The following is a 23,923-nucleotide window of genomic DNA, read 5'->3' as shown; positions in this document are numbered from 1 at the left end:
GCTTGTGTGTGAGAGACAGACAGCCCTGGATATCTGTCACTCCTAATAGCAATGGCCTTACAAAGCACCAAAAGCAGGGATAGACAATCCTTCATTCACGGGATGCATGAGCTCTCAAGCACTCCACCTGTGACCCCCAGCAATCTGAGACTGTACCACCAACATTTGCTGGTAGAACTACCAAATATAGGAGACATTCTCCTTTCCCTCAAATTAAGAGTGGGAATAATTTCCATTACTACTCTTAAACTCTCCTCAGCCTTGCAAAATAGTCCCAAAACAGTTTGGAAGAGGAGGCCAATTTTGGTCCCATTTAAACAGGTTTGGCAAATAGGAATAGAAGCAGTTGTCTTCTGGGAGCCTTTTTATTCGACCTTCCAAATTAAGGTCCTGACCTAGTCCAGGGCATCTGAAGGGCACCAGGCAGAGGGGAGAGTGGTGAAGCAGATGAGCCCCCAACGGGGAAACACAACACGGCACTTTTATATCGAGCTTTCAGGCAGTCACCTTTGGCTTAAATGGCTTTTGATGCATCTTCTGAAGACTATATAAGCGATAATTTCCCTGACCATATAAAAGGGAAGAACTGACTGTATACCTCTTGCCTCTCAACATCCATATTCCAGACAACGATCTTGCCCTCTGCCCCACAAGAGATGAGTTGTCGAGTGTGATGGGAATAAGAGAGGGACTGAACTTTATCACTGCAGAGCACACAGAGTAAAATAAAAACAATATCAGGAACCATTTATGATAGGATCAGCAACTGGAACATGCCAACTTTCCTCTGTCTCTCTTGTCTGTCACACACACACAATTTTGAATTCTGTAATGCTCTCTCCATGTCCTGCCTTTATCCATAGAAAAATTGAGAGCATGTATCATATATTGTGGCATTTAATAGGAGAGTGTTACAACTTCAGTATACACTCCTCCATAACCCACTTGTTTTTCTATCAAATAATGATCTCTATGGCTGTTTAAGACAGGAAACACAGATGTCAGGATACTTCGTGTTTTAATAGGATCCTGAGATCCACCAATTAGAGCCAGGTGCAAAACCACCACTTGAGAGAGATTCCAATAGTGTAATTTAGACCTTAAAATTATGTTGGTCAAACAATAAAGAATTGGAGATTCTTGCTCCACTCCAGAGATCTGTGAGTAGATCCCAATCTCTCTTCTGTCTCAACCTTTTCCCAAGTTTATACTCCATTGATATATACTTGAACAATCTGTATGGTGTCAAAGCATGTGGATTCCAAAAGTTTAATAATTTGAAGTAACTGAACTACTCAATTGTCATACATCCATTTAAAAAATTAGCCATAACCTAAAGAGAGTATGACTAGAAGTGAAGCCTACCTCTAAATTCTACTGCTAATAATAATAATTAAAAAAAGATAATTAAATTATTTCAGTGAAATGCCTGACTTAACTTTCAGAAACAAAAGTATATGTCATATTTGCATGCAAGCTTTCCTACAAATCCCTGAAAATATTATTGTATTTCCAGGGTCAACAATTTTTTCAGGAAACAGGCCCTATTGCAGGATTTCATACAGTGTTCTTAGGTGTCAAAAATAATTTTTCAAAAATAATTAAATGTCCAAAATGTCATGAAATCTCTCATAGAGCTCTGAAATTTTGTGGTATCCCAGGGACTGTAGTGGCTCAGAGTTTGAAACAAGCCCGAGAGGCCTTCAATTTACTTTGTATTTTGGTTGGTTTGTATTAACGTGAAACAGGATTATTTCATTTTCACATGCTAGAAATGTATTGGAGCATACTGTTTCAAGGGCTATTCTTGAACCTCATTCATTCTGAAAAATTTCAGTTTAGCCACAATTCTGAATGATATACTTCTCCTTAAATGTATATTAACAAAACAAGCATTTGGGACTGGGATATTATCAAGGGAAAGACTACAGAGAGAAGCATCTGATGCCCATCTTGTACCTGTGTCCCTGGAGTTCGATGGCTGTTCCTTTTCGTCCTCCAATGTCCCACATAATAATGGAATGATCAGAACTGCCTGAAAATAAGACACGTTGCACGGGGTCCCAACAGAGGGCACTGATTCCACCTGAAAAGGTGAGGGCAGGGAAGAGTAGAAAAAAGAGAAGGATGGAGATTTGTATTAGCCACATACAACATTACCATTGAGTAACTAAGGATCTGCCGTTTTCTATTAGACATTAGAACCTGGGTAGGCAATACAGACCTTGTTAGTGGTTAAAGAGCAGGACTAAGGCAGGAAAAGCCCATGGAAGCTGACTGAGTGACTCGAGTTGGTTACTCCTCTCAGCTCAGCCTACTTCACAGGGTTGCTGCTGAGCATTAGTCCGACTAATCAATTGTTTGTCAAAGAATGGAGTGGGTTTACTTTCCATTCTGGGCAGCTACCATCTGGATTTTGGCACAAGCAAAAATATTCACAGCTCTGACTGCTGAACTGCTGAATGCGGGCATCTGCCATTCCCCAGCTGCTAGAGAATACCTGCACAGGAGCATATATCTTCTGTCAAACAGAACGGTCCAGCCTCTGCCACACTTTAATGCTTCTCCCTGAAATTTCAGTCCCTTTTGGAGAGGTCAAAGGCAGAAGAGGAATTTCCCTCTGAGAAGCAACTGCCTTTGAGGCAGGTAGTGTCATGAGTAAGGATGGCGAGCAGGGGGCTCCCATCCAGACTGTCAAGCGCATGTGTAGCACTGAGGAACTGTTCAGCCATTCAAAGAGACACAGATCGGGACCGCCTTAACCCTTGGGGGTTATATGTCTGGGTTTTTCCCACGCTTCTTCAGTTTGTTAGGATTCTTGTTAAGTACTAGTAATAAATATTAGAGACCAGTTCATTGTCTCAGTGTGTTTCCTGGTAGTTAGGACAGGTAGCATCTGTCCACCTAATATGGTCTAGCAGAGGGGGGGTGTTGGGAGGTCCCTTCATCTAGCAGGTGGGTGGGATGGGAGCCCAGAGATGAGCCTTGTCTGGGATGGACCCTTCTGGTAGGTAGGGCCCAAGTAGTAGGTGATGTTGTCCACTCTCCCTTGACACTCTCTTTTCTCTCCCAGAAGAGGAAGATGACTATAGGAGAGATAGGTAGCTTTTAGTAGAAGTCTGAATCAATCAGTTCCAGAGAACACTGGAAATTTGGCTCTATGGCTGCAGATTAACCACTTCTACATTAAGCCCCAGCCCTTGTTTTTCCCAGCCTCTGCTCCTTCTGTTCATCGTTCCCTCCCAAGCCTGCTCTCCCACAACTGTTGCCTACAGGCACTCAGCTTCTCCTAACCTTCCCAAGATCTGTTTCCTACTCGAAATATTTGGTTGTAAGGCAGAGTTTGAAGGAAGCCCTCCAACAATAGCAGAAAAACCATTTCAAGTAATACTGTAAAAGACACCCACAATACTGAAAATGACAAGATATTCTAAGCACCCACAACATGTAAGCAATTCAAATCAAAACTGAAAGGATTTCAACAGAATTTTGAACCCCAGGGTTATACACAGTTATTGTAGAGTGCCTCATATCCCTTTATGCTGATCACAGAACAAGTTATTCAAGTTATTCAAAATCATACCTGTATGTCCTCTGAAAGTTGTTATGAGGCTGCTATTTTCTTGTTCTAGCTTAAGGATGGTCACTTGCCCAGAATGATCACCAATAAAAACATTCCGGGTCTCCACATCAAATCTGGTACAGAGGCATTCAGGAAACCTACTGCACGAGGACAGGTTCTCCCCACACTCCAGGGCTTGCATGGACTGAACCTTTCCCCCCCAGAGCCATCCCCAAAGGAGCCACCATTTACTCTCAGGGCTGCTGGCAAGAGGCAGCTGGAAAACACCTAATACCCAAACCCCCTCCAGCCTAGGAGGAGGTAACACAGGTTTTGCTTTTACAGTTGAAACTAAATGTTCTGTCCTGTGTCTCTGCAAGCTAAGAAGTGCCTCCTCAAGGGGAACAGTGGAAGTCTTTCAACTCAGAGAAGGAGAACTGTGCTCTGGATCCATTTATGTTTTTCCTGTACTAGGGTATTCATGTTCTGTGGAGCACAGTCAAGTTCCCGCTCTGACTGTAATACTTGCATTAATAGCAAACACCAACCCATGTTTTGTTAAGTGATTCAGATTCAGATCCATCTCATTGTGAAATCCAAGAGCAGCAGTGATCCAGCTCACTCTCAGCAAACTGCTCTTTGAAGTGGGTGGTGCTCCCTTGGCAGAGGTTAGTTTGGCAGAACCCATTTGCTATAGGCACAGGAGTTATTCTCCCTCTGCCCTCAGTTTCCTCTCATTCCAGTTGAATACTGTAACGGGGAAAGCCATCTTGATTTCAAATGTACTGGTGCATAGATAAAACCCGACCACACCTTCCAAGGCATGGCCCACAAATACTCTAGTGCAGTGTTGCTCAACCTCAGCAACTTTAGAATGTGTGGACTTCAACTCCCAGAATTCCCCAGCCAGCATGTGAGAGCAACGGAATTCTGGGAGTTGAAGTCCACACATCTTAAAGCTGCCGAGGTTGAGAAACACCGCTGTAGTGCATCAGGCTCAGAAACGTTTAAGTATCATTTCATTTATTCCAACCCACCCTTGTCTGCTCTGCAAACAGATGACACATTTCCAACCAGCAACTGTTGCACTTCTAGTTCCTAAAAAAAATCAGTATTTCAAAATACTGTACAGGAACCAATGCAAGATATTTATGGGCTGTTTAGTCAGCATAAATACGCAGCTACAGTGTATTAGAAACATAAAATCAGTTTATAATTTCAATTAATAGAAGCACATTTATAAATTCTATGCTTGTTATGTTATGAAATGGCAAGTTGGAAACCCCTTAAGATCTTACATAATGCCACCATTCCTGGAAAGGATACTGTAACCCGCAAGCGCCTGCGCTAATTCGGTAACTGCCAAGCCGCTGGCCACTTTCAGAACAATGCCAAGTAAAGTATTTATCCTGCCCGACACTCAGGAGCCACTCCATCTCCAAAACAAAAAGGACCATCATCACTCTGCTCTGATGAGCTGGAAGAGGAAGAACAAAATGGTTAACGTCATATACATGAGAGCTTTTCCGTCCACTTACATTACTTCCAAATTATATTTGTGTTAGTTAAAGTTTATTGCGGTCCTCAAGCAGCCTCCTTCCATTTCTGCTATTGTCATGGATTCCTTCAAGTCGCTGAACTGACCTCAAAGGAATGCAAGCGTTATGGAGCTGCAGGATCAAGCCATGCTGTATGCCTTATTCAGCAGGGAAGAAGCAATGTGAATGGAGCAATGGTGTGGAAAAGTGACACAGACGGCCCTAAAAACAAGTCATCACCAAATGGAAATGCTTCGACAACAGGAAACCAAAGTTTAATTCAAAGAGCAGTGAGGGGAGAAGATGAGTTAATCTTGCTCTCAGATATCAATACTGTAGCCTTCATTCTCTACACTGGCTTTCTTCAAAATGTATTGGGATGCAACTCCCAAATTCCTGACCAGCATAGCCAAAAGAGTGACCTAAAATTCTGGGAATTTTAAATACCTAACACACCTGGTGTGCACTTGCTCAGGTAACACTGATCTACACTAATGACAGAATGGAAGCATCTGCAGTTGTTCCCATATGTCTTTAATAAAGAACCCCAAATTATTTAAGTTTCAGTGTGGAAATACGTTGGTTTTTTTCTGGCTCAATCACATGGAACTGTATTTTCATTTACACTTTCCAAAGCTGAGGTGCAAATGTACAGTTTTAATTTAAATAAAGCTTTCATTTTGTTATCTGATTATTACAAGTGTCATCCGATTAATGAATCCAAACAATTAATTAGCCTTGTTTCTCATCACCTCTTCACAACAAGCAGAGTGTTGGCTTTCATAGTGAATCACTCCATTTAGAAAGGCCATCTATTTGCATTCCCTAATCTCATGTCTCAACTAAAGTGACGAAATCACCATGGGATAAATTTAACTGCAGCACACAGACCAGAACCCAGCTTAAGTCTTCTGGGGAGGGCAAAAATCTATAGCAACTTTTCCCAACTAGACGGTCCCTAGATGCATGGATTATAATTCCCATAATCTGCCAGACACAGTTGTTCAGACTGAAGATTATGGGATCTGTAATCCAGCACAATAGTACAGCAGCACCAGACTGAAGAAAGTTGTCCTATAAGAGGACCAAGGAAAGCTAGTTAAAAAAAAAAAGGAAAAATAATCATCCTGTATGGGTAGGTGTTTTTTGACAGAAAAATTGTACTTTCAGCTGGTCCTGTTGTCATAGAGATAGTATTATGGACAAGCTCTTTGGTCAGACTGCAATATTTGTTCCAGCAGAAGGCTTCATAGTGAAGTGCCTTTATTGGATTTGAAAGATCAAATCCTAATTTGTCTCAAAGTGTACAAACCATGCTGCCTAAGTACAAATATCTAGACGGCTACACAGTGCCCACCTTTCTTTTAAAATGACATTTAAAATGAATGATTTTGAAGACCCAGACCTGAGGGGAGCTGAAGTATTCATTAAGTAGAAAATCTGATCAGTATTAAACAATCAAGAGTTACAGATTTAGCAAACTAACTTTCTAATTATTCACTCTTTGAATGCTTAAACCATGTGTTTTCTTCTCTTATGCCTATAAACTTCTCAGAATGTCTCTTCTCTCTCTCTCTCTCTTTTTTTTTTGTTCAATTATTTCCAGACAGTGGAAGACTTAAAAACAGTTTTAGACCAGGAATCTTGAAGAGTGTTGTATTTGGAATCAGTGTAGCTAATATTCCCAAATTAAGTGACAACACTTGTTACATTAAATTAATTTCTTCTAATAGGAATTTATTCATGTTATTGACTGAGACTCAGCTAAAGGCTGGAATGGAGATGGTTTTGAGATGTGAAAAAATGCCCAGTCATCCAAAGGTGTTGAGCTGTGGAGGAAGAATGCAGACTGCCCCTTCATTTGACCTCAAGTGGTTTTAAAGGCAGGAAAAGGTTTTGCTTGACATTGTATAATTCCAGACAAATGCAAGAAGTTGAAGGTCTGGTCATGTTGTGATGCAGTTAACACAGATCCTTGAAAAAAATTATCTTTTCTTTTTAAAAGGTGATATTGTTTCAAACTTTTCTCACAGTAGTAGCAAAAATATTTCATAATTCATAGCCCCAGAACTTAATAATGGAGAGGAATGGAATACAGTTAAGTTTGCAGATAGTGGCTTTAAGAAAAGAATTAAAAACCACCCTAAAATATGCATTATGCCAGAAAACAGTCTCAGACCAGCCAGAACTTTTAAAAAGCAAATCTAAATATTGATTGCTTTTGTAGGCTATGGAATAAGGAAAAAAAATGGAGTTTCTTTGTCTCTTAAAATACCAACTGCATCTCTTACCCTGGTAACTTTTAACTGCTGTCATCTTGTTGTAATCTTCTGATAAAATAAATTCCTGGAAAATAACAGAGTAGCCACTTTAGAATGTATTAAATATCTAAATATTAGTTTGCAATGTAACATTTCTTGTTAAAATCCAAGAATTTATCATTTTGTGTCAATTGTTTTGGATCTCATCCCTTTAGTTTCCTGTGAAAATGGCAAGTTCTTCACCTCAGATTCATTGGCTTGTCTGAGAACACTGAAGGCATCTCAGTTCAGAATGCAAGAAATCTGACCCTTTCAACCACACCCTCCCCGCCCCACAAACTCAGGGGGATCTGTGAAAAATGTAAACATGGCTTGGAAATCCTGGTTTTCCTACATAACATCTGCATACCAAAGTTTTTCTTCTCAGAACCAAACAAAATCTAGGCATGCTTTTTAAGAGCTGTGTGGCAAACATATGTTATTGGACCTAGGACTCTCCAAATGTGTTGGAACTACTATCCCAGAATGCTGATAGGAAATTCTAGGAATTCTAACATGTCCAGAGAGCACCAGGTTGGGAATGGTTGACTTACAGACTGGCTTCACATATAACATTAAGATGGAATGTGATTTGCTAGTTTTGGCTTAGTGTGTTGTGGAAAACCACCCACTTGTGATTTATTTGATAAGCTATGGTTAAAACAAACTGAGGCTTAGTGTAGCTTCAAAGAAATCTGCATTCTGATGCAGCTCTTTCTGCCTAGTACATGCTTATACAAGAGTACTGACAGATGGTACAGATTTCCTTATACCCAATTATCTCTACCAGTAGTGGATAATCAGTAGCTTCTAATCCACTATCTTTTCAAACTGGAGAAGGCTGTCCTGTGATGCACTGATAAAAGCATTTCATAGGCACAATTGATGATGATTCACTTAAATCAGATTCTCTATAGAGTTACTTAACTACAGGATTTTTGCTGAAAAGCAGATGGAAAGTTGTATGATGGGAGGTTGAGACTAATCAAGATAAATATTTTTTAAAAGCTCAGAGAAAATAAAATAAGAACTAGTAAGCAACAGGATGGTGATTAAGTTGCTACTGTCACCAGAAATCACTCCAATTTTCTGGAAGCACACAAAAGAAAGGGTTGATGATTACAGTTATCTGCAGCTTATTTGTCATCACAGAGTGACCAAAAAGAAGGCGGATAGCATGCAGCAGTAGAAGAAACTGTTAGCAAAGTTAAAAAACAATGACTTCCACCTAAAGGGATGTTAATGCCACATAGTGGCATTAAAAGAAAATGCCACATAGTACTGCACAAAAAGTAGTTGGAGTCATGTCTTCAAATCCAAGGTTGGAAGAAAGAACAAGAGGACCTTGGCATTTTTGCTGCCACAGAGGCAACAAGTCAAACTGCCTCCATGTACATCTTCACTGCAGGACAATCATCACTGCTGCAATCTGACTGTGTTGAAGAACTGGCAACTCCATCAAAGCCATTATGCTGGAACTGAGAAAAATACAAGTCAAGAACACAGATGCCTAATTTTGTTATTGGATACTATTATAAGCTCATGTATTGCTTTTTGAAACACAGTTAACACTCCAATCAGCCTAATTTACAATAGTATGTCTAAGATGCACATTATTCTGCTGCATATTAGCAATGAGGCCTCTTCAAGAGGGTGTTTATAGCGATCACTAGAAACCCATTAATAAAAAAGAATCCGGGCCTCATCTGCTCAGGTGACAATTGCACAGATCAGTATCCATCTCTCCTTGCAACAGAAATACGCTCGATGCTCTGCTTGCACTCTCTTGTGTTACAGTTCCAACATGCCACTTCCAGTATGCACTTTGGGGAATACCTGCAGTCTTGATTCCGGCTTGGAGAAACAGAATGTTTAATAAAGCACTGTTTTAAAATGTTTACATGCCAGGAACAACGCAGCTTTGTCATATTGTAAAAATTAGCACAGTGCTTCTCTTCAGGGGGAAAAAAAAAAGAAATTAATCCAGGAGACAAGTCCCTTCTTTTAAAGGATGGAGAAGAGACAAAGTGTTCAGAATTGCCATAAGATCAAAGCTTTATACAGAAATGTCTTCTTAACCAACACATACAAAGTAGCCAGATTGAACTTACGGTGACAAATTGCTTTTTTCTTTTAAGAAATGCTGGTACAAGCATCTGCTAAGATAAACTGACAAACACCATGCAGAAATCAATTATTTAAAAAGTTCTGAGAATAAGCAAAATGTTCCTTGAAAAAGAAGGTGAAGCAAGCTCAGTGAGGGGTAAGAGGGACTTTAAAAATGCCCCTGTTGCTTCCCACACTGCCAAGCCATCTAAAAACATTAGCATATTTGAGCTGCCTCTCCTGAAGGGACGGGAAACAGAAAAGAGACTCTGGCAGCACATTTGCAAGTGGAAAGCAGGCAGCCCTCCCCAGATTCGCTTAATAAAATGGGGAATAAGGAACAAAAAGAAAATTGCACAATGTTCCTGTCACAGAATTTAAGTTTACACAAGAGCTTGGAAAAAAACAGCAAACACATGAAATGAACTCAGCTTTTGCCAGAGGATCTAGTCAACATTCCTTTCCTGTAGCCTTATGTGCTGCCTTTTCTCCATGTGTGCAAATAAACTACTAATATCCCATCCATCTGATCTTCTTTCTTTTTTGGATAAATAACTATTTATATATAAATATATTTACACATGCACACACAGAGTTTTCATCAAAGTTGTGTCATCAAATCACCTTTAAAAATAAAACTATCTCTGCCTTCTCTCTCTCCCAGCTCCCTTAATCTTTTACTGCTATACTTTCTACGATGAATGGTTATTTTAGAATCATGTCCTCTAATTATTATTCAACTTTTTCTATTTTGAATTGTTGTAAAAAGCCTTTCTCTTCAGCAATGGATTGTTACCTTGTCATGGTGCTGGAGCTTGAGCACCTCAATGATGCCATGAGCTAAACCGTGAAGGGCCACCCAAGACAGGAAGGTCATGACAGAGAGGTCAGGCTAAATGCGATCCCTGGGGAAGGTAATGGCAGCCCACCCCAGTATTCTTGCCGTGAAAACTAAATGGATCAGTACAACCAGAGATATGTCAGTATACCATCAGAAGATGAGACCCCCAGGTCGGAAGATGGTCAAAATGCTACTGGGGAGGAACAGAGGATGAGTTCAACTAGCCCCAGATGTGATGACGCAGCTAGCTCAAAGCCAAAAGGATGGCTAGCGGCCGACGGTGCTGGTGGTGAACGGCGAATCCGATCTTCTAAGGATCAACACACCATTGGAACCTGGAATGCAAGATCTATGAGCCAGGGCAAATTGGATGTGGTTATTGGTGAGATGTCAAGATTAAAGATAGACATTTTGGGCATCAGTGAACTGAAATGGACCGGAATGGGCCACTTCACATCAAATGACCACCAGATCTACTACTGTGGACAAGAGGACCACAGAAGAAATGGAGTAGCCTTCATAATTAATAGTAAAGTGGCTAAAGCAGTGCTTGGATACAATCCAAGAAACGACAGAATGATCTCAATTCGAATTCAGGGCAAGCCATCTAACATCACAGTGATCCAAATATACGTCCCAACCACAGATGCTGAAGAAGCTGAAGTAGAGCAGTTCTATGAGGATGTGCAACACCTACTGGACAACACGCCTAAAAGAGATGTTATTTTCATCACGGGAGACTGGAATGCTAAGGTGGGCAGTCAAATGACACCTGGAATTACAGGTAAGCATGGCCTGGGAGAACAAAACGAAGCAGGACATAGGCTGATAGACTTTTGCCAAGACAACTCACTCTGCATAAGAAACACTCTCTTCCAACAACCTAAGAGACGGCTTTATACATGGACTTCACCAGATGGACAACACCAAAATCAGATTGACTACATCCTTTGCAGCCAAAGGTGGCGGACATCTATACAGTAGGTAAAAACAAGACCTGGAGCTGACTGTAGTTCCGATCATGAACTTCTTATTGCACAATTTAGGATCAGACTAAAGAGAATAGGGAAGACCCACAGATCAGCTAGATATGAGCTGACTAATATTCCTAAGGAATATGCAGTGGAGGTGAAGAATAGATTTAAGGGACTGGACTTAGTAGATAGGGTCCCGGAAGAACTCTGGACAGAAGTTCGCAACATTGTTCAGGAGGCGGCAACAAAATACATCCCAAAGAAAGAGAAAACCAAGAAGGCAAAATGGCTGTCTGCTGAGACACTAGAAGTAGCCCAAGAAAGAAGGAAAGCAAAAGGCAACAGTGATAGGGGGAGATCTGCCCAATTCAATGCAAAATTCCAGAGGTTAGCCAGAAGAGATAAGGAATTATTTTTAAACAAGCAATGCATGGAAGTGGAAGAAGACAATAGAATAGGAAGGACAAGAGACCTCTTCCAGAAAATTAGAAACATCGGAGGTAAATTCCAGGCCAAAATGGGTATGATCAAAAACAAAGATGGCAAGGACCTAACAAAAGAAGAAGAGATCAAGAAAAGGTGGCAAGAATATACAGAAGACCTGTATAGGAAGGATAACAATATCGGGGATAGCTTTGATGGTGTGGTCAGTGAGCTAGAGCCAGACATTCTGAAGAGTGAGGTTGAATGGGCCTTAAGAAGCATTGCTAATAACAAGGCAGCAGGAGACGACGGCATCCCAGCTGAACTGTTCAAAATCTTGCAAGATGATGCTGTCAAGGTAATGCATGCTATATGCCAGCAAATTTGGAAAACACAAGAATGGCCATCAGACTGGAAAAAATCAACTTATATCCCCATACCAAAAAAGGGAAACACTAAAGAATGTTCAAACTATCGAACAGTGGCACTCATTTCACATGCCAGTAAGGGAATGCTCAAGATCCTGCAAGGTAGAGTTCAGCAGTTCATGGAGCGAGAATTGCCAGATGTACAAGCTGGGTTTAGAAAAGGCAGAGGAACTAGGGACCAAATTGCCAATATCCGCTGGATAATGGAAAAAGCCAGAGAGTTTCAGAAAAACATCTATTTCTGTTTTATTGACTATTCTAAAGCCTTTGACTGTGTGGACCATAACAAATTGTGGCAAGTTCTTAGTGGTATGGGGATACCAAGTCATCTTGTCTGCTTCCTGAAGAATCTGTATAACGACCAAGTAGCAACAGTAAGAACAGACCACGGAACAACAGACTGGTTTAAGATTGGGAAAGGAGTACAGCAGGGCTGTATACTCTCACCCTACCTATTCAACTTGTACGCAGAACACATCATGCGACATGCTGGGCTTGAGGAATCCAAGGCTGGAGTTAAAATCGCTGGAAGAAACATTAACAATCTCAGATATGCAGATGATACCAGTTTGATGGCTGAAAGTGAAGAGGAACTGAGGAGCCTTATGATGAAGGTGAAAGAAGAAAGTGCAAAAGCTGGCTTGCAGCTAAACCTCAAAAAAACCAAGATTATGGCAACCAGCTTGATTGATAACTGGCCAATGGAGGGAGAAAACATAGAGGCAGTGACAGACTTCGTATTTCTAGGCACAAAGATTACTGCAGATGCTGAGTGCAGCCAGGAAATCAGAAGATGTTTAATCCTTGGGAGAAGAGCAATGACAAATCTCGATAAAATAGTTAAGAGCAGAGACATCACACTGACAACAAAGGTCTGCATAGTTAAAGCAATGGTGTTCCTCATAGTAACATATGGCTGCGAGAGCTGGACCATAAGGAAGGCTGAGAGAAGGAAGATCGATGCCTTGGAACTGTGGTGTTGGAGGAAAATTCTGAGAGTGCCTTGGACTGCAAGAAGATCAAACCAGTCCATCCTCCAGGAAATAAAGCCAGACTGCTCACTTGAGGGAATGACATTAAAGGCAAAACTGAAATACTTTGGCCACATAATGAGAAGACAGGACACCCTAGAGAAGATGCTGATGCTAGGGAGAGTGGAGGGCAAAAGGAAGAGGGGCCGACCAAGGGCAAGATGGATGGATGATATTCTAGAGGTGACGGACTCGTCCCTGGGGGTGTTGACGACCGATAGGAAGCTCTGGCGTGGGCTGGTCCATGAAGTCACGAAGAGTCGGAAGCGACTAAACGAATAAACAACAAAAAAGCCTTTCTAACATCCTGCAATATTGTTTCCCTCTGATTCAATCCGCCAATTACTTTACCAAAAGTATGTGGTTCCTGAAGGATGGTTTATATTCTTCATATGCCATTTTGGCTGTGGTCTAATAATAGCTTTATTTACTGCTAATTGCTTACTCATCAATTGTGAAACACTTTTTCTAGTATCTTCTTCAGTAGAAAGAACTATTTGGTGACTGTAATGGTCTGGGTCTTTAGTCATTTTCCTAAAACACCAAGGCCCTCTGCCACCCTCCAGCTTTCTGGCACTGCACCTGTTTTGTATCTATGTTCTGCATAAAAGACCCCTGACAGCTGACTAAACTGCAACTCCCAACAAGCATGGCCAAAGTGAGGGATTCTGGGAGTTATAATTCAGCCACATTTGAAGGGCTCTAGTTTCCCCATACTAATTTACTAGGATCTATTCCACTCCTAGTAAAGGGAGAAGTAAAATGAAGTGAGAACATGGATTCATTCCAGCTCAGCTGAAGAACCAGTTGACTTTTGGTCTTGTCTCCTCTTATACTGTTTACACTGCACTGAGAAAGCGTAAGAACTTTGTAACTTAAAAAAGATAATAATCTGACAGCTGATTTTGCTTCGTTTTTTTCCCCCATCCTCAGTCCTAAGTTTTGTAACCCAAGAGTTTTGTCTCTGAAAAAAACAAAACAAAAAACCACACCTGTACTACAGCAATAAGTCTGAAATTTTTTACATAATTGTGTGGGAGTAAATCTCATTGGATGAATGAGGTTTACTTCTGACACATAAGGATTGCACCTTTAATACAATTTCACCACCACTATCTGGGGCAAAAATGTTTCAGAAGCAAGAATTGAAAGGATCAAATACCCAATGGTTTGGCTCCCAACTAAAAGTGATGTACAAAAGTTAATCTTTTGCATTACTTTTTAACTATTTTTTTGCAGGATGTTGCTTTTACATCTTGCAAGTTTTTCTCTCCAATTGAATGGCCCTGTTGCAGCATTGTTAATCATGCACTGTTCTATCTGACTGCTCTGAAGTTTCTATGTATGGAAAGGAGAAGCAAAAACTCTATTAATAAATGCTCAACGTCACTGTTTTGAATGTATGCTGCTTTTAAAAAGTTATTCTTTGGGGGGAGGGGCTGGATCTCCAATCAAAATTCCTAACTGGGTAGTGGCTTCTAATTCCATTCAGGTGAATTTCAATGTACAGAAAAATCAGGGACCAAATGAGTGAAGTTTGCATGAAAAGTAAGTCCACTCTCTACTTTCAAGATGGAGTCATTTCAAGTTTCTTTCTAATAATTCTTTCCTTTCTCAGGCTTAATTAATGTTCTGCTAACAACTACATTCCTTCCCCAGTGACAGGTAATATACATCTCACCACGACTCTACATTTAAATCAGCAATATTAAAATTACACAAGTATCCAAGTAACATTCCAGAACTTAAGAACATGATCATGATTGCCAAAGATGCAGACTATGGGTGCCAAATCAAAACACCCTTGCTTGTTCCCTCTCAAGACAAATGAATTCAGGAACATAGTAATCTACACAACAGTTGTCCACCTTAGCTCAGTGCTACTTACATTTAAGAGAGGGGAAGCTATAGCCCTCTAGATGCTGATGCACTACAACTCTCAGTATCCCTTATCATTGGCCATGCTGGCTGGGCAGCTGGGAGTTGAAGTCCAGCAGTTCTCAAAACCTGAAGGCCTTTTACTAGCTTATCTGTTAACAACAAGAGACTGAATCAGAAACCTTTGCAGGCAACCCATGTGGTCTAGTGTAGAGCTATGACCCTTACCCAAAACCATATTTCAATTGAGTTTTGCAACTTCAAGAACTCAGATCTTAACCGGAAGTCTTAATTATATATACTTACTGAGATTGTACCATTTTCAAGACCAACAGATAACCTTCTTGTTTCCGGGTTAACACACATGCATGAACATGGAGCTGTTAAAAAAAAAAAAAAGGAATAAGTTGTGACATTGAACTCCCTTATTTCATTGCTTATGAACACATAGAGTCTCTGTTGCCCATTTTGTTCTAGCTCAAATTGGGTGGGAGGGAAAAAGCAGAGCAAATGAGCTAGTATGTACTACCTGTTACTTTAAAAGTACATTTAAAAGATTCACCAACAAAGCTTTTATATGCAGGCTCTTTATTCCACCCCTAGGATCCACACACAGAAGCTAAACTTCTGGGACAGGAATAGGCTATGTGAGATGTGCCATATCTGGGCTCCTTGGACCAGCTGGGAACGAGTGCTTTGTTTGTAACTTCATGCTAAAATATATTAATCTAATCGCTTGCCCATCGCATGAGGAATATCCTTGAATTCAGAGTGTTGTTTTTTTCCATATTATTTGAGGTAGCTCTATTTACAAATCCCAGAAATATTTCAAAGTCCTATTAATAGTTAGTCATTGAAACTGTTATCTATAACTGTGTCTCTTTAGCCACTTTGCTTTTCAGGCCCCATTCTTGCAATGTACAGTATTCTACTACAATGCTCTGATTTCAGTAAAGAGCCCTTCTATTGTAGCCCCACTGTAATTTGTACCACAATTTATGAGACTGCTTCTTTGGAACAGTGGCTAAAACAAACCCTGATATTTAGTCCCAATTTTAGGAATGCATTTAATATGCATTCTTTCTTTCTGTTCAAAGTATGCAAACTATAACCTGCTTTCCCAAAACTAAATTCTCTTGAAGTCATCAAACACGGCAAGACAGTGCTGTCTCAGTGGAGCTTCAAAACATTTTTGATTGAACTAAGCATACTCAAACTTCTTAATCTATGAAAACATGTTTAATTGTGAAACTGAGCATTCAAGATATATTTAGTTTTTGAGGCTAACTAAATGGCAGCATCTAGACTTGACATTCATTTCACATGCCAGTAAGGTAACGCTCAAGATCCTGCAAGGTAGACTTCAGCAGTTCATGGAGCGAGAATTGCCAGATGTACAAGCTGGGTTTAGAAAAGGCAGAGGAACTAGAGACCAAATTGCCAATATCTGCTGGATAATGGAAAAAGCCAGGGAGTTTCAGAAAAACATCTATTTCTGTTTTATTGACTATTCTAAAGCCTTTGACTATGTGGACCATAACAAATTGTGGCAAGTTCTTAGTGGTATGGGGATACCAAGTCATCTTGTATGCCTCCTGAAGAATCTGTATAATGACCAAGTAGCAACAGTAAGAACAGACCACGGAACAACAGACTGGTTTAAGATTGGGAAAGGAGTACGGCAGGGCTGTATACTCTCACCCTACCTATTCAACTTGTATGCAGAACACATCATGCGACAAGCTGGCCTTGAGGAATCCAAGGCTGGAGTTAAAATCTCTGGAAGAAACATTAACAATCTCAGATATGCAGATGATACCACTTTGATGGCTGAAAGTGAAGAGGAACTGAGGAGCCTTATGATGAAGGTGAAAGAAGAAAGTGCAAAAGCTGGCTTGCAGCTAAACCTCAAAAAAACCAAGATTATGGCAACCAGCTTGATTGATAACTGGCAAATATAGGGAGAAAACGTAGAGGCAGTGAAAGACTTTGTATTTCTAGGTGCAAAGATTACTGCACATGCTGACTGCGGTCAGGAAATCAGAAGACGCTTAATCCTTGGGAGAAGAGCAATGACAAATCTCGATAAAATAGTTAAGAGCAGAGACATCACACTGACAACAAAGGCCCGCATAGTTAAAGCAATGGTGTTCCTTGTAGTAGCATATGGCTGCGAGAGCTGGACCATAAGGAAAGCTGAGCGAAGGAAGATCGATGCTTTTGAACTGTGGTGTTGGAGGAAAATTCTGAGAGTGCCTTGGACTGCAAGAAGATCAAACCAGTCCATCCTCCAGGAAATAAAGCCAGACTGCTCCCTTGAGGGAACGATATTAAAGGCAAAACTGAAATACTTTGGCCACATAATGAGAAGACAGGACACCCTGGAGAAGGTGCTGATGCTAGGGAGAGTGGAAGGCAAAAGGAAGAGGGGCCGACCAAGGGCAAGATGGATGGATGATATTCTAGAGGTGATGGACTCGTCCCTGGGGAAGCTGGGGGTGTTGACGACCGACAGGAAGCTCTGGCGTGGGCTGGTCCATGAAGTCACGAAGAGTCGGAAGCGACTAAACGAATAAACAACAAAAAAAAAGACTTGACATGGGCAGATCCCAAAACTGTAAGCAGTGTCAGACCTAGTCAGTTCTTAGATGGGAGACCATCAGGAGAGCACATGGCTATAGGGTTGAGTGGAAACTGAAAAAATATCCAGGAAGAAGGGTGGCAAAACATCAATATTCTCCACCCTTATTGCGTGCGCTGATAGTGGCTCTGTTTAGGGTAACCTGATCCCTCTTGGGTAGGAAAGCCACCTGGAACATCCTGAGATCTGGATGGCCCCCGCTCTGCTTCTTTAGAAGAGGCATGAGGACCTGCCCCTTCACCCAGGCCTTCAGTGAGGGAGAGGGAGACCCCTCGCTTCATTGCACTTGCCATCTTTTATCTTTATCTTTTATCAATTTTATTGCAATTTCTTTGATTGTTGTGAGCTGCCCAGAGTCGTTGAGAGTCAGGTGGCATAAAGGTTTAATAAATTATTATTTATTATCATCATCATCATCATCATCAAACCATTTTAGTGTTGTTGCTAGGACAACTGCATAGACATGTCTATGTAGTCTCCAGAAGTTAACTCCAAGCAGACTTTTTAATTTTTTTAAATTTTGATAGTTTATCACACGCATACACCAAAAAAAGCCCTAAAGGACAATCAATGCTTTGCACAACATGCTGAGCCCACTCCAAATATAGGTATGCCAGGGAACATTTAAAAGATTCACCAAAAAGATTTTATATGCAGGGTCTTTATTCTACCCCTGGGATCCACACACAGAAGCTAAACTTCTGGGACAGGAATAGTTCAGAGCTTTAAAGGATAAAATGGGTTTCATCTGCCAGGCTTAAGCTACTTGTTTTGTCCCCAGAAGAAACAAAAAGGTTCCCAAATTCCCTCTCACTCATAGACACACACTTTCAAGTAGAAGATACAGGTAGTCCTTGCTTAAGAACCACAATTGGGACCAGCAACTCCATCGCTAAGTGACACAGTCATTAAGCAAAACATCATGTGACCGTGCTGGACTTATGGCATCACTCCCACTGCAGTCATTGAGCGAGACATCACGTGATCCCGACTTGCGATTTTACTGCCAGCTTCTCCATTGACTCTGCTTGTTGGAAGCCAGCTGTGAATTACACAAATGGTGATCACATGACTGCAGGACGCTGTGATGGTTGTAAACACCATTTGCGAAGTGCCTGAATTTAGATTACGTGTTGTGACAGTCGTTAGTGTGAGGATTGGTCATAAAGTTACTTTTTCAGCACTGTTGTTAAACAGGGCAATCGTTAAGCGAGGACGACCTATATTGGTAGGCTGCACTTTCTATACTAATGTTTAGATACACTTCATGCCTAACAAGCTCAGTTGATATCAGGAAATCTCCATTTCACATTTGCATTATTACACCAGTACAGTAAACCCCATCATTTTAAGAACCTATCTGCCTGCATAGCAAGGCTCAGTAATGTGCTGTCAGAGGGATTATGTTTTACAGGAAACCTCTCAAAGAATAACCTGGTACAGGAAATGCCACAATAGGCTTATTATTTCATTGTCTGTCTAGGGGAGGTTTGCAAAATATTGCATGTGAAGAATTAGGAATCTCTAAGCACAATGAAAAAAAATGGACCATTTTCTCCCTGTGGGTTCTTACAGAACTAAAACAAATGTCCTGTGTCAACATCCGAGAACAAATCACCCACACATTGCATGATGTGGCAGTTTACCCTCTCTGAGGATGAACACAGAAAATTTACAGCAATTTAAGTTATATTATATTCCAAGCTAATTTATCTTTACAATGCATGTGAGCTGGAACTGATTTCTGTTGTTCTTTTTAAATGAACCTGTTTCTTGAGAAACTGTCTTCCCATATTACAGTGTACAATTGCCATAAAATATGGTCAGAAATTATGCATGACAAAAACTTCACAATCCAAAAGCTGTTGCCTCTGCCTTCCATTTCTAAGCATTTTTCTCTCATTAAATTGTGTAGGAGCATTAAAATAAATGTGGAGAAGGTGGACTGGCACTGCTCAATTTAGACATTTCCAAGAATTAAGAACACAAAGCTAATTAAATCATAATACTTGCTTTATCATCAAATAATTTTAAAGCTACTATTCACAACATTCTAATAAAAGGAAACCAATGCAAATATTTACTATTTTGGTTTTATTCCTTTAAAATATTTCCTACCAACATTTCAGTACCGTGGTACTCCTACAGTGGTGTATACTACAATGACAATATTCTTCAATAACAGATCCAACAATGAATTATAAATCCCATTTTAAAATGTAAGGATCATCATTCCACTACAGCGTTTGGAATCTAGGGCTAATCATTTCAGGAGCAACCTATCATTTACCCATCCAAAGAGATTAGGGACTATTTTATTCCTTTTGAAATCTAATGTTCAGCCCTGTTCTAATAGTCATTAGAAGCCAGGATGGGCAGGATCTAGAAGACATGTTGTGACAGGTAGTCCTCAACTTACAACAGCAATTCTAAGTTGGAAATGGACTTTTCCATCGCTAAGCAATGCGGTCGTAAAGTGCAACCACATCACTTAGCAATAGCAATTCCTCCAGTCCCAGTTGCCAACATTAGCCAAATCCCACAGTTGTTAGGTGAGGCAACTTCCTGCTGGCTTCCCACAACCAAAGTCAGTAGGGAAGGCAGCAGGAAGTTGCAATATCAGGCAGCTCACCAGCAGGCTGGCAGGCAGGTAAGTGGCTGCTGCGGGGGAGGGGGAAGGAAGGGAGTGAGGGGGTGAGTGGGGGTGTGGGGGAGGCATGGCAAGGGTTAGAGAAGGCACACAAGGGTGCAACAGGATGCCTGAGAGGTGTGGCGAGGGTCAGGGAGTGTGCATGAGGGTGCAGTGCGGGTCAGGGAGGGTGCAAGAGTCTGTGCGAGAGATGCGGCGCAAGTCAGGGAGGGTGCGGCACGGGTCAGGGAGGGTGCACAGAGGTGTAACACAAGTCAAGGAAGGTGCACGGGGGTGCATAAGGGTACATGAGTGGCCAGTGTGGTGTGAGCACAGAGCAGCTGGGGGAGCTGCTCTGTGCTCCCTGCTTGCGACCTTCCCTGCTGGCTTCCTCACTGACTTTCTAGAGAAGCCGGCAGGGAAGGCTGCAACCGGCGATCATGTGGTCGCAAGGCGCTGCAACCGGTCTTAAGTGCAAACTGGTTGCCAAGTGCCCAGATCAAGATCACATGACCATGGGGTGCTGGGACAGCCAGAACCCTGAGGACAGGTCATAACCACCATTTGTTCAGCGCTGTTGTAACTCTGAACAGTTACTGCATGAATGGTTGTAGGTCGAGGACTACCCATACAGGTAGTCCTCGACTTACAACTGCTTGTTGAATGACAGTCCGAAGTTACTTTATCACACTACTGTATATTGTTTAGCAATGTCAAAAACATCTTATGCGGTCAGACAATAAACAGACAATAGGTATTGGGATAACACTTCCAGACAGGATTCACAGACCGGGAAAGCAAACCCCAACTGAGTGTCCCCTCCCCACCCAGAGAAGGGTTTAGATACCAAGCAGTAACCTACAATTGCTTATGCAAAGCACATCCCCTCAACAGCAGCTGCCCAGAGAACAGGTCCTAGAAGAAAGGGTGCACTCGGGTTGGAGCCCCCTCTCCTTGTTATTCCTGAGCATGCTGTGACAATGTGTGTGATTAAGCACGGGATCAGGCTGAGATTAATAATGGACAGAATTAACCTGGTTCAAATATAGGAAAACTCAATTCCTCTTTCCTGATAAACAGGATATGCTGAGCCAAAGGCAGCATTGAGATGTTCCCTTCCCAGCTAGGTTACTGCCAGGAGGTTAGAAAAAAAGAGAAAACACAGAAGGATAGAAAGGATTCATAAGCATGTTACAGATAGGATTAAGAAAGAAAAAAAGGAGAGATGGCATGAAATTACCAACTACCTTTAGCTGGACAATATATAGAATATAATGCATACTTGATAGAGCTTGTATATTAGAGGTGAGAGCAAGAAGGAAGGAATGTGCGTCTCCCAAGCACCACCTACTCGCACCACAAGAGCATGTGGGGACTGATCATGAAGCTGGTGTACTTTAACTCTTAGGCCTGCAAGTTGCCAGCCACAGGTGCAACAGAAAACAAAACTTTTCCAGATCCTTGAATCTAAATCAAAACAGCCTGAGGGGAAACAGACAGACACAGGCTAAACCTCAAAGCATAACAGAGGAAGAACCATCAGCGCAAAGCCAGGAGAGGAAGCAAGGCACCCAGCAAAGCCGAAGCACCAAACACAGAGCTGGTGGGTCCTAGAATTGTTTGGGCCTCCTGGACTCTGTGACAGGGTTACCTGAAGATGGAGCAGTTGTCGTTTCATAAGGAGAGGTTAGGTCTGAGTCAAGCAAATGAATGTGAGGTTGATTTATCCAGAAATGAATAAGGGCAAGATATAAATCCAACAAACAAAGAAATAAAAACATTTCAGGGCAATTTCTTGTCATCACTATAACTACAAGTCCTGACCCTGGATGTTTTAGATCAAGTTGGCTATTGTTTGTTACCAGCAATTAAAATGAACAAAAATACCAAGCAATAGATACATGTTGACACACTTGTAGCTATGCACTGTTTGATTATTTCCATGTCAGATTAATTAAACTGACAGCCATAACCAGATCAGAAATATTTCACTCCTGTTATAACTTTTTGGATTTTTAATATTTTCAATGTATCAGATGTCTATTTGGGCTGATCTTATTTCCAATTTTAAACAAGAAAAGGAATAGCAATCAACTTTTCAGCTTAATTTAGATATCCTCAAAGCCATTTATGCTATCTTTCCCACATACCATATTCCTCACTTATGCAAATCAATACTGCCCATCAACCCATATGCCTGAATTTACAAACAGTTTTCAGTCTCTTGGCTTCATGCATTACCTACTACACAAATCAACCATGCCCCTTTCTGCAACCCAGAGAGCTCTAATACAGAAATGCATCTTTCAGTCAAAAGTTTAAATGGATTCCATCTTCTTCAGAAGCCCTGCCAGCATTTGCTTCTGCACCACTATGTTTGAGGGACATGTTTCATGTTCTTTAGGTATTAGGTGAGCAAGTCTGTTGTAGAATTTAACAGAACCTACCACTTATTAGTCTACTCTCCTATTAATATTTCCTTTCCAATATTTTTAGAATATCGGAAATGAACAAACTGAAATAATATCAGTATTTCTGAAAATCCAAATTTTAAGCACTGTTCAACTATACGTTCCTAACATTTAACTGCAAACAAGGGCAGTGAGAAAAAATAAGGGGGAAATAATATTTAATATCACAAAATACTTACATGACATTGCATGGTAGATGCTTGGCCAGTATTGACCATTGTCTCTCTTCATCCAGACCCGAACTGTCCTGCAAAAGAGGGGATAGAACATTTAATAACATTTCCCTACAATGAAAAGCTTCTCAGAAAGAAAATAGAAAACTTCTAACTATGAGAAGTTCATTGTCAAGGCTTTGGAAGGAATGAAATGAGAGAGAATTGGTCACCTTGTTCCTTCTACTAAAACATGAAGCAGGAACTGCAGCCACAACTCAGAGCTAGCACCCAGTTGAAGTAGAACATCAAAATGATCCTGCATTCATTTCCTCATTCTATTTTTTTGAACTAATGCAATTTTTCCAGATCATTCTTGTCATGGTACATTCAGTTATATTTAGTCAGCCGCTAAAAATGAACACACCTAATTTTAATGTTGCATAAATATGGCAGGTTTTTACCCTTATAAACGATAAGAGTCGAATGGGAATATTTTATTAGAGCATGAAGAACAGAGAGAGCATTTAAAAAAGCCATTTGGCAAGCACAGGCAATACTTCTGCTCTTAATACTACTGATATGCTATTTGTGTATTATGTACTTTCAAACTTTAGCATGTGAAGAACTGCACATGCTAAACCATGGGCATTCTCAATGCTTCAAAATGTTGTAAGATAATCCATTTTACAAAGCTTTCATTTGCCCACCCCCACATGCACACACAGACCTGACTGTTACATCACAAAAACCCATAAACAATGATTTGCAGACCCCAAAGACTGGGTTTCAGAAAGCACACATGGCTTGCTTGGTTTTGGCTCAGTGTGGTGAGTGGACCTAATTGTCATATAATTGCAATGTGTCTTCCTGCAGCATTTACGGCTATCAAGACTACATTTCCCCGCTAAGGACTTGTGGCATCTTCCAGGGTCATGCAAAAGTAATA

At 40.9% G+C, this 23,923-nt stretch overlaps 1 protein-coding gene across 2 annotated transcripts in view; it reads right to left on the bottom strand.

The window, feature by feature from the left end:
* WDFY2 (WD repeat and FYVE domain containing 2) overlaps nt 1-23,923 on the bottom strand; it is a 54,783-nt gene that overhangs the window by 6,227 nt on the left and 24,633 nt on the right. For both annotated transcript variants that reach the window (XR_010068736.1, XM_063315306.1), the window contains exons 2-8: nt 23,002-23,069; nt 15,388-15,461; nt 7,392-7,446; nt 4,889-5,039; nt 3,584-3,696; nt 1,960-2,086; nt 599-704 (exon numbers count right to left, since the gene is read on the bottom strand). Coding sequence is in view for 1 of the 2 variants with exons in the window: in XM_063315306.1 (XP_063171376.1) it covers nt 599-704; nt 1,960-2,086; nt 3,584-3,696; nt 4,889-5,039; nt 7,392-7,446; nt 15,388-15,461; nt 23,002-23,069 (694 nt within the window). In the remaining variant the exon portion in view is untranslated. The remainder of the gene's footprint in view (nt 1-598; nt 705-1,959; nt 2,087-3,583; nt 3,697-4,888; nt 5,040-7,391; nt 7,447-15,387; nt 15,462-23,001; nt 23,070-23,923) is intronic.

Source organism: Candoia aspera, chromosome 1 (assembly GCF_035149785.1).
Source record: "Candoia aspera isolate rCanAsp1 chromosome 1, rCanAsp1.hap2, whole genome shotgun sequence".
Classification (NCBI taxonomy): Eukaryota; Metazoa; Chordata; class Lepidosauria; order Squamata; family Boidae; genus Candoia; species Candoia aspera.
The sequence above is the reverse complement of the archived record's forward strand: the minus strand, read 5'-3'. Positions and strand labels throughout refer to the sequence as shown.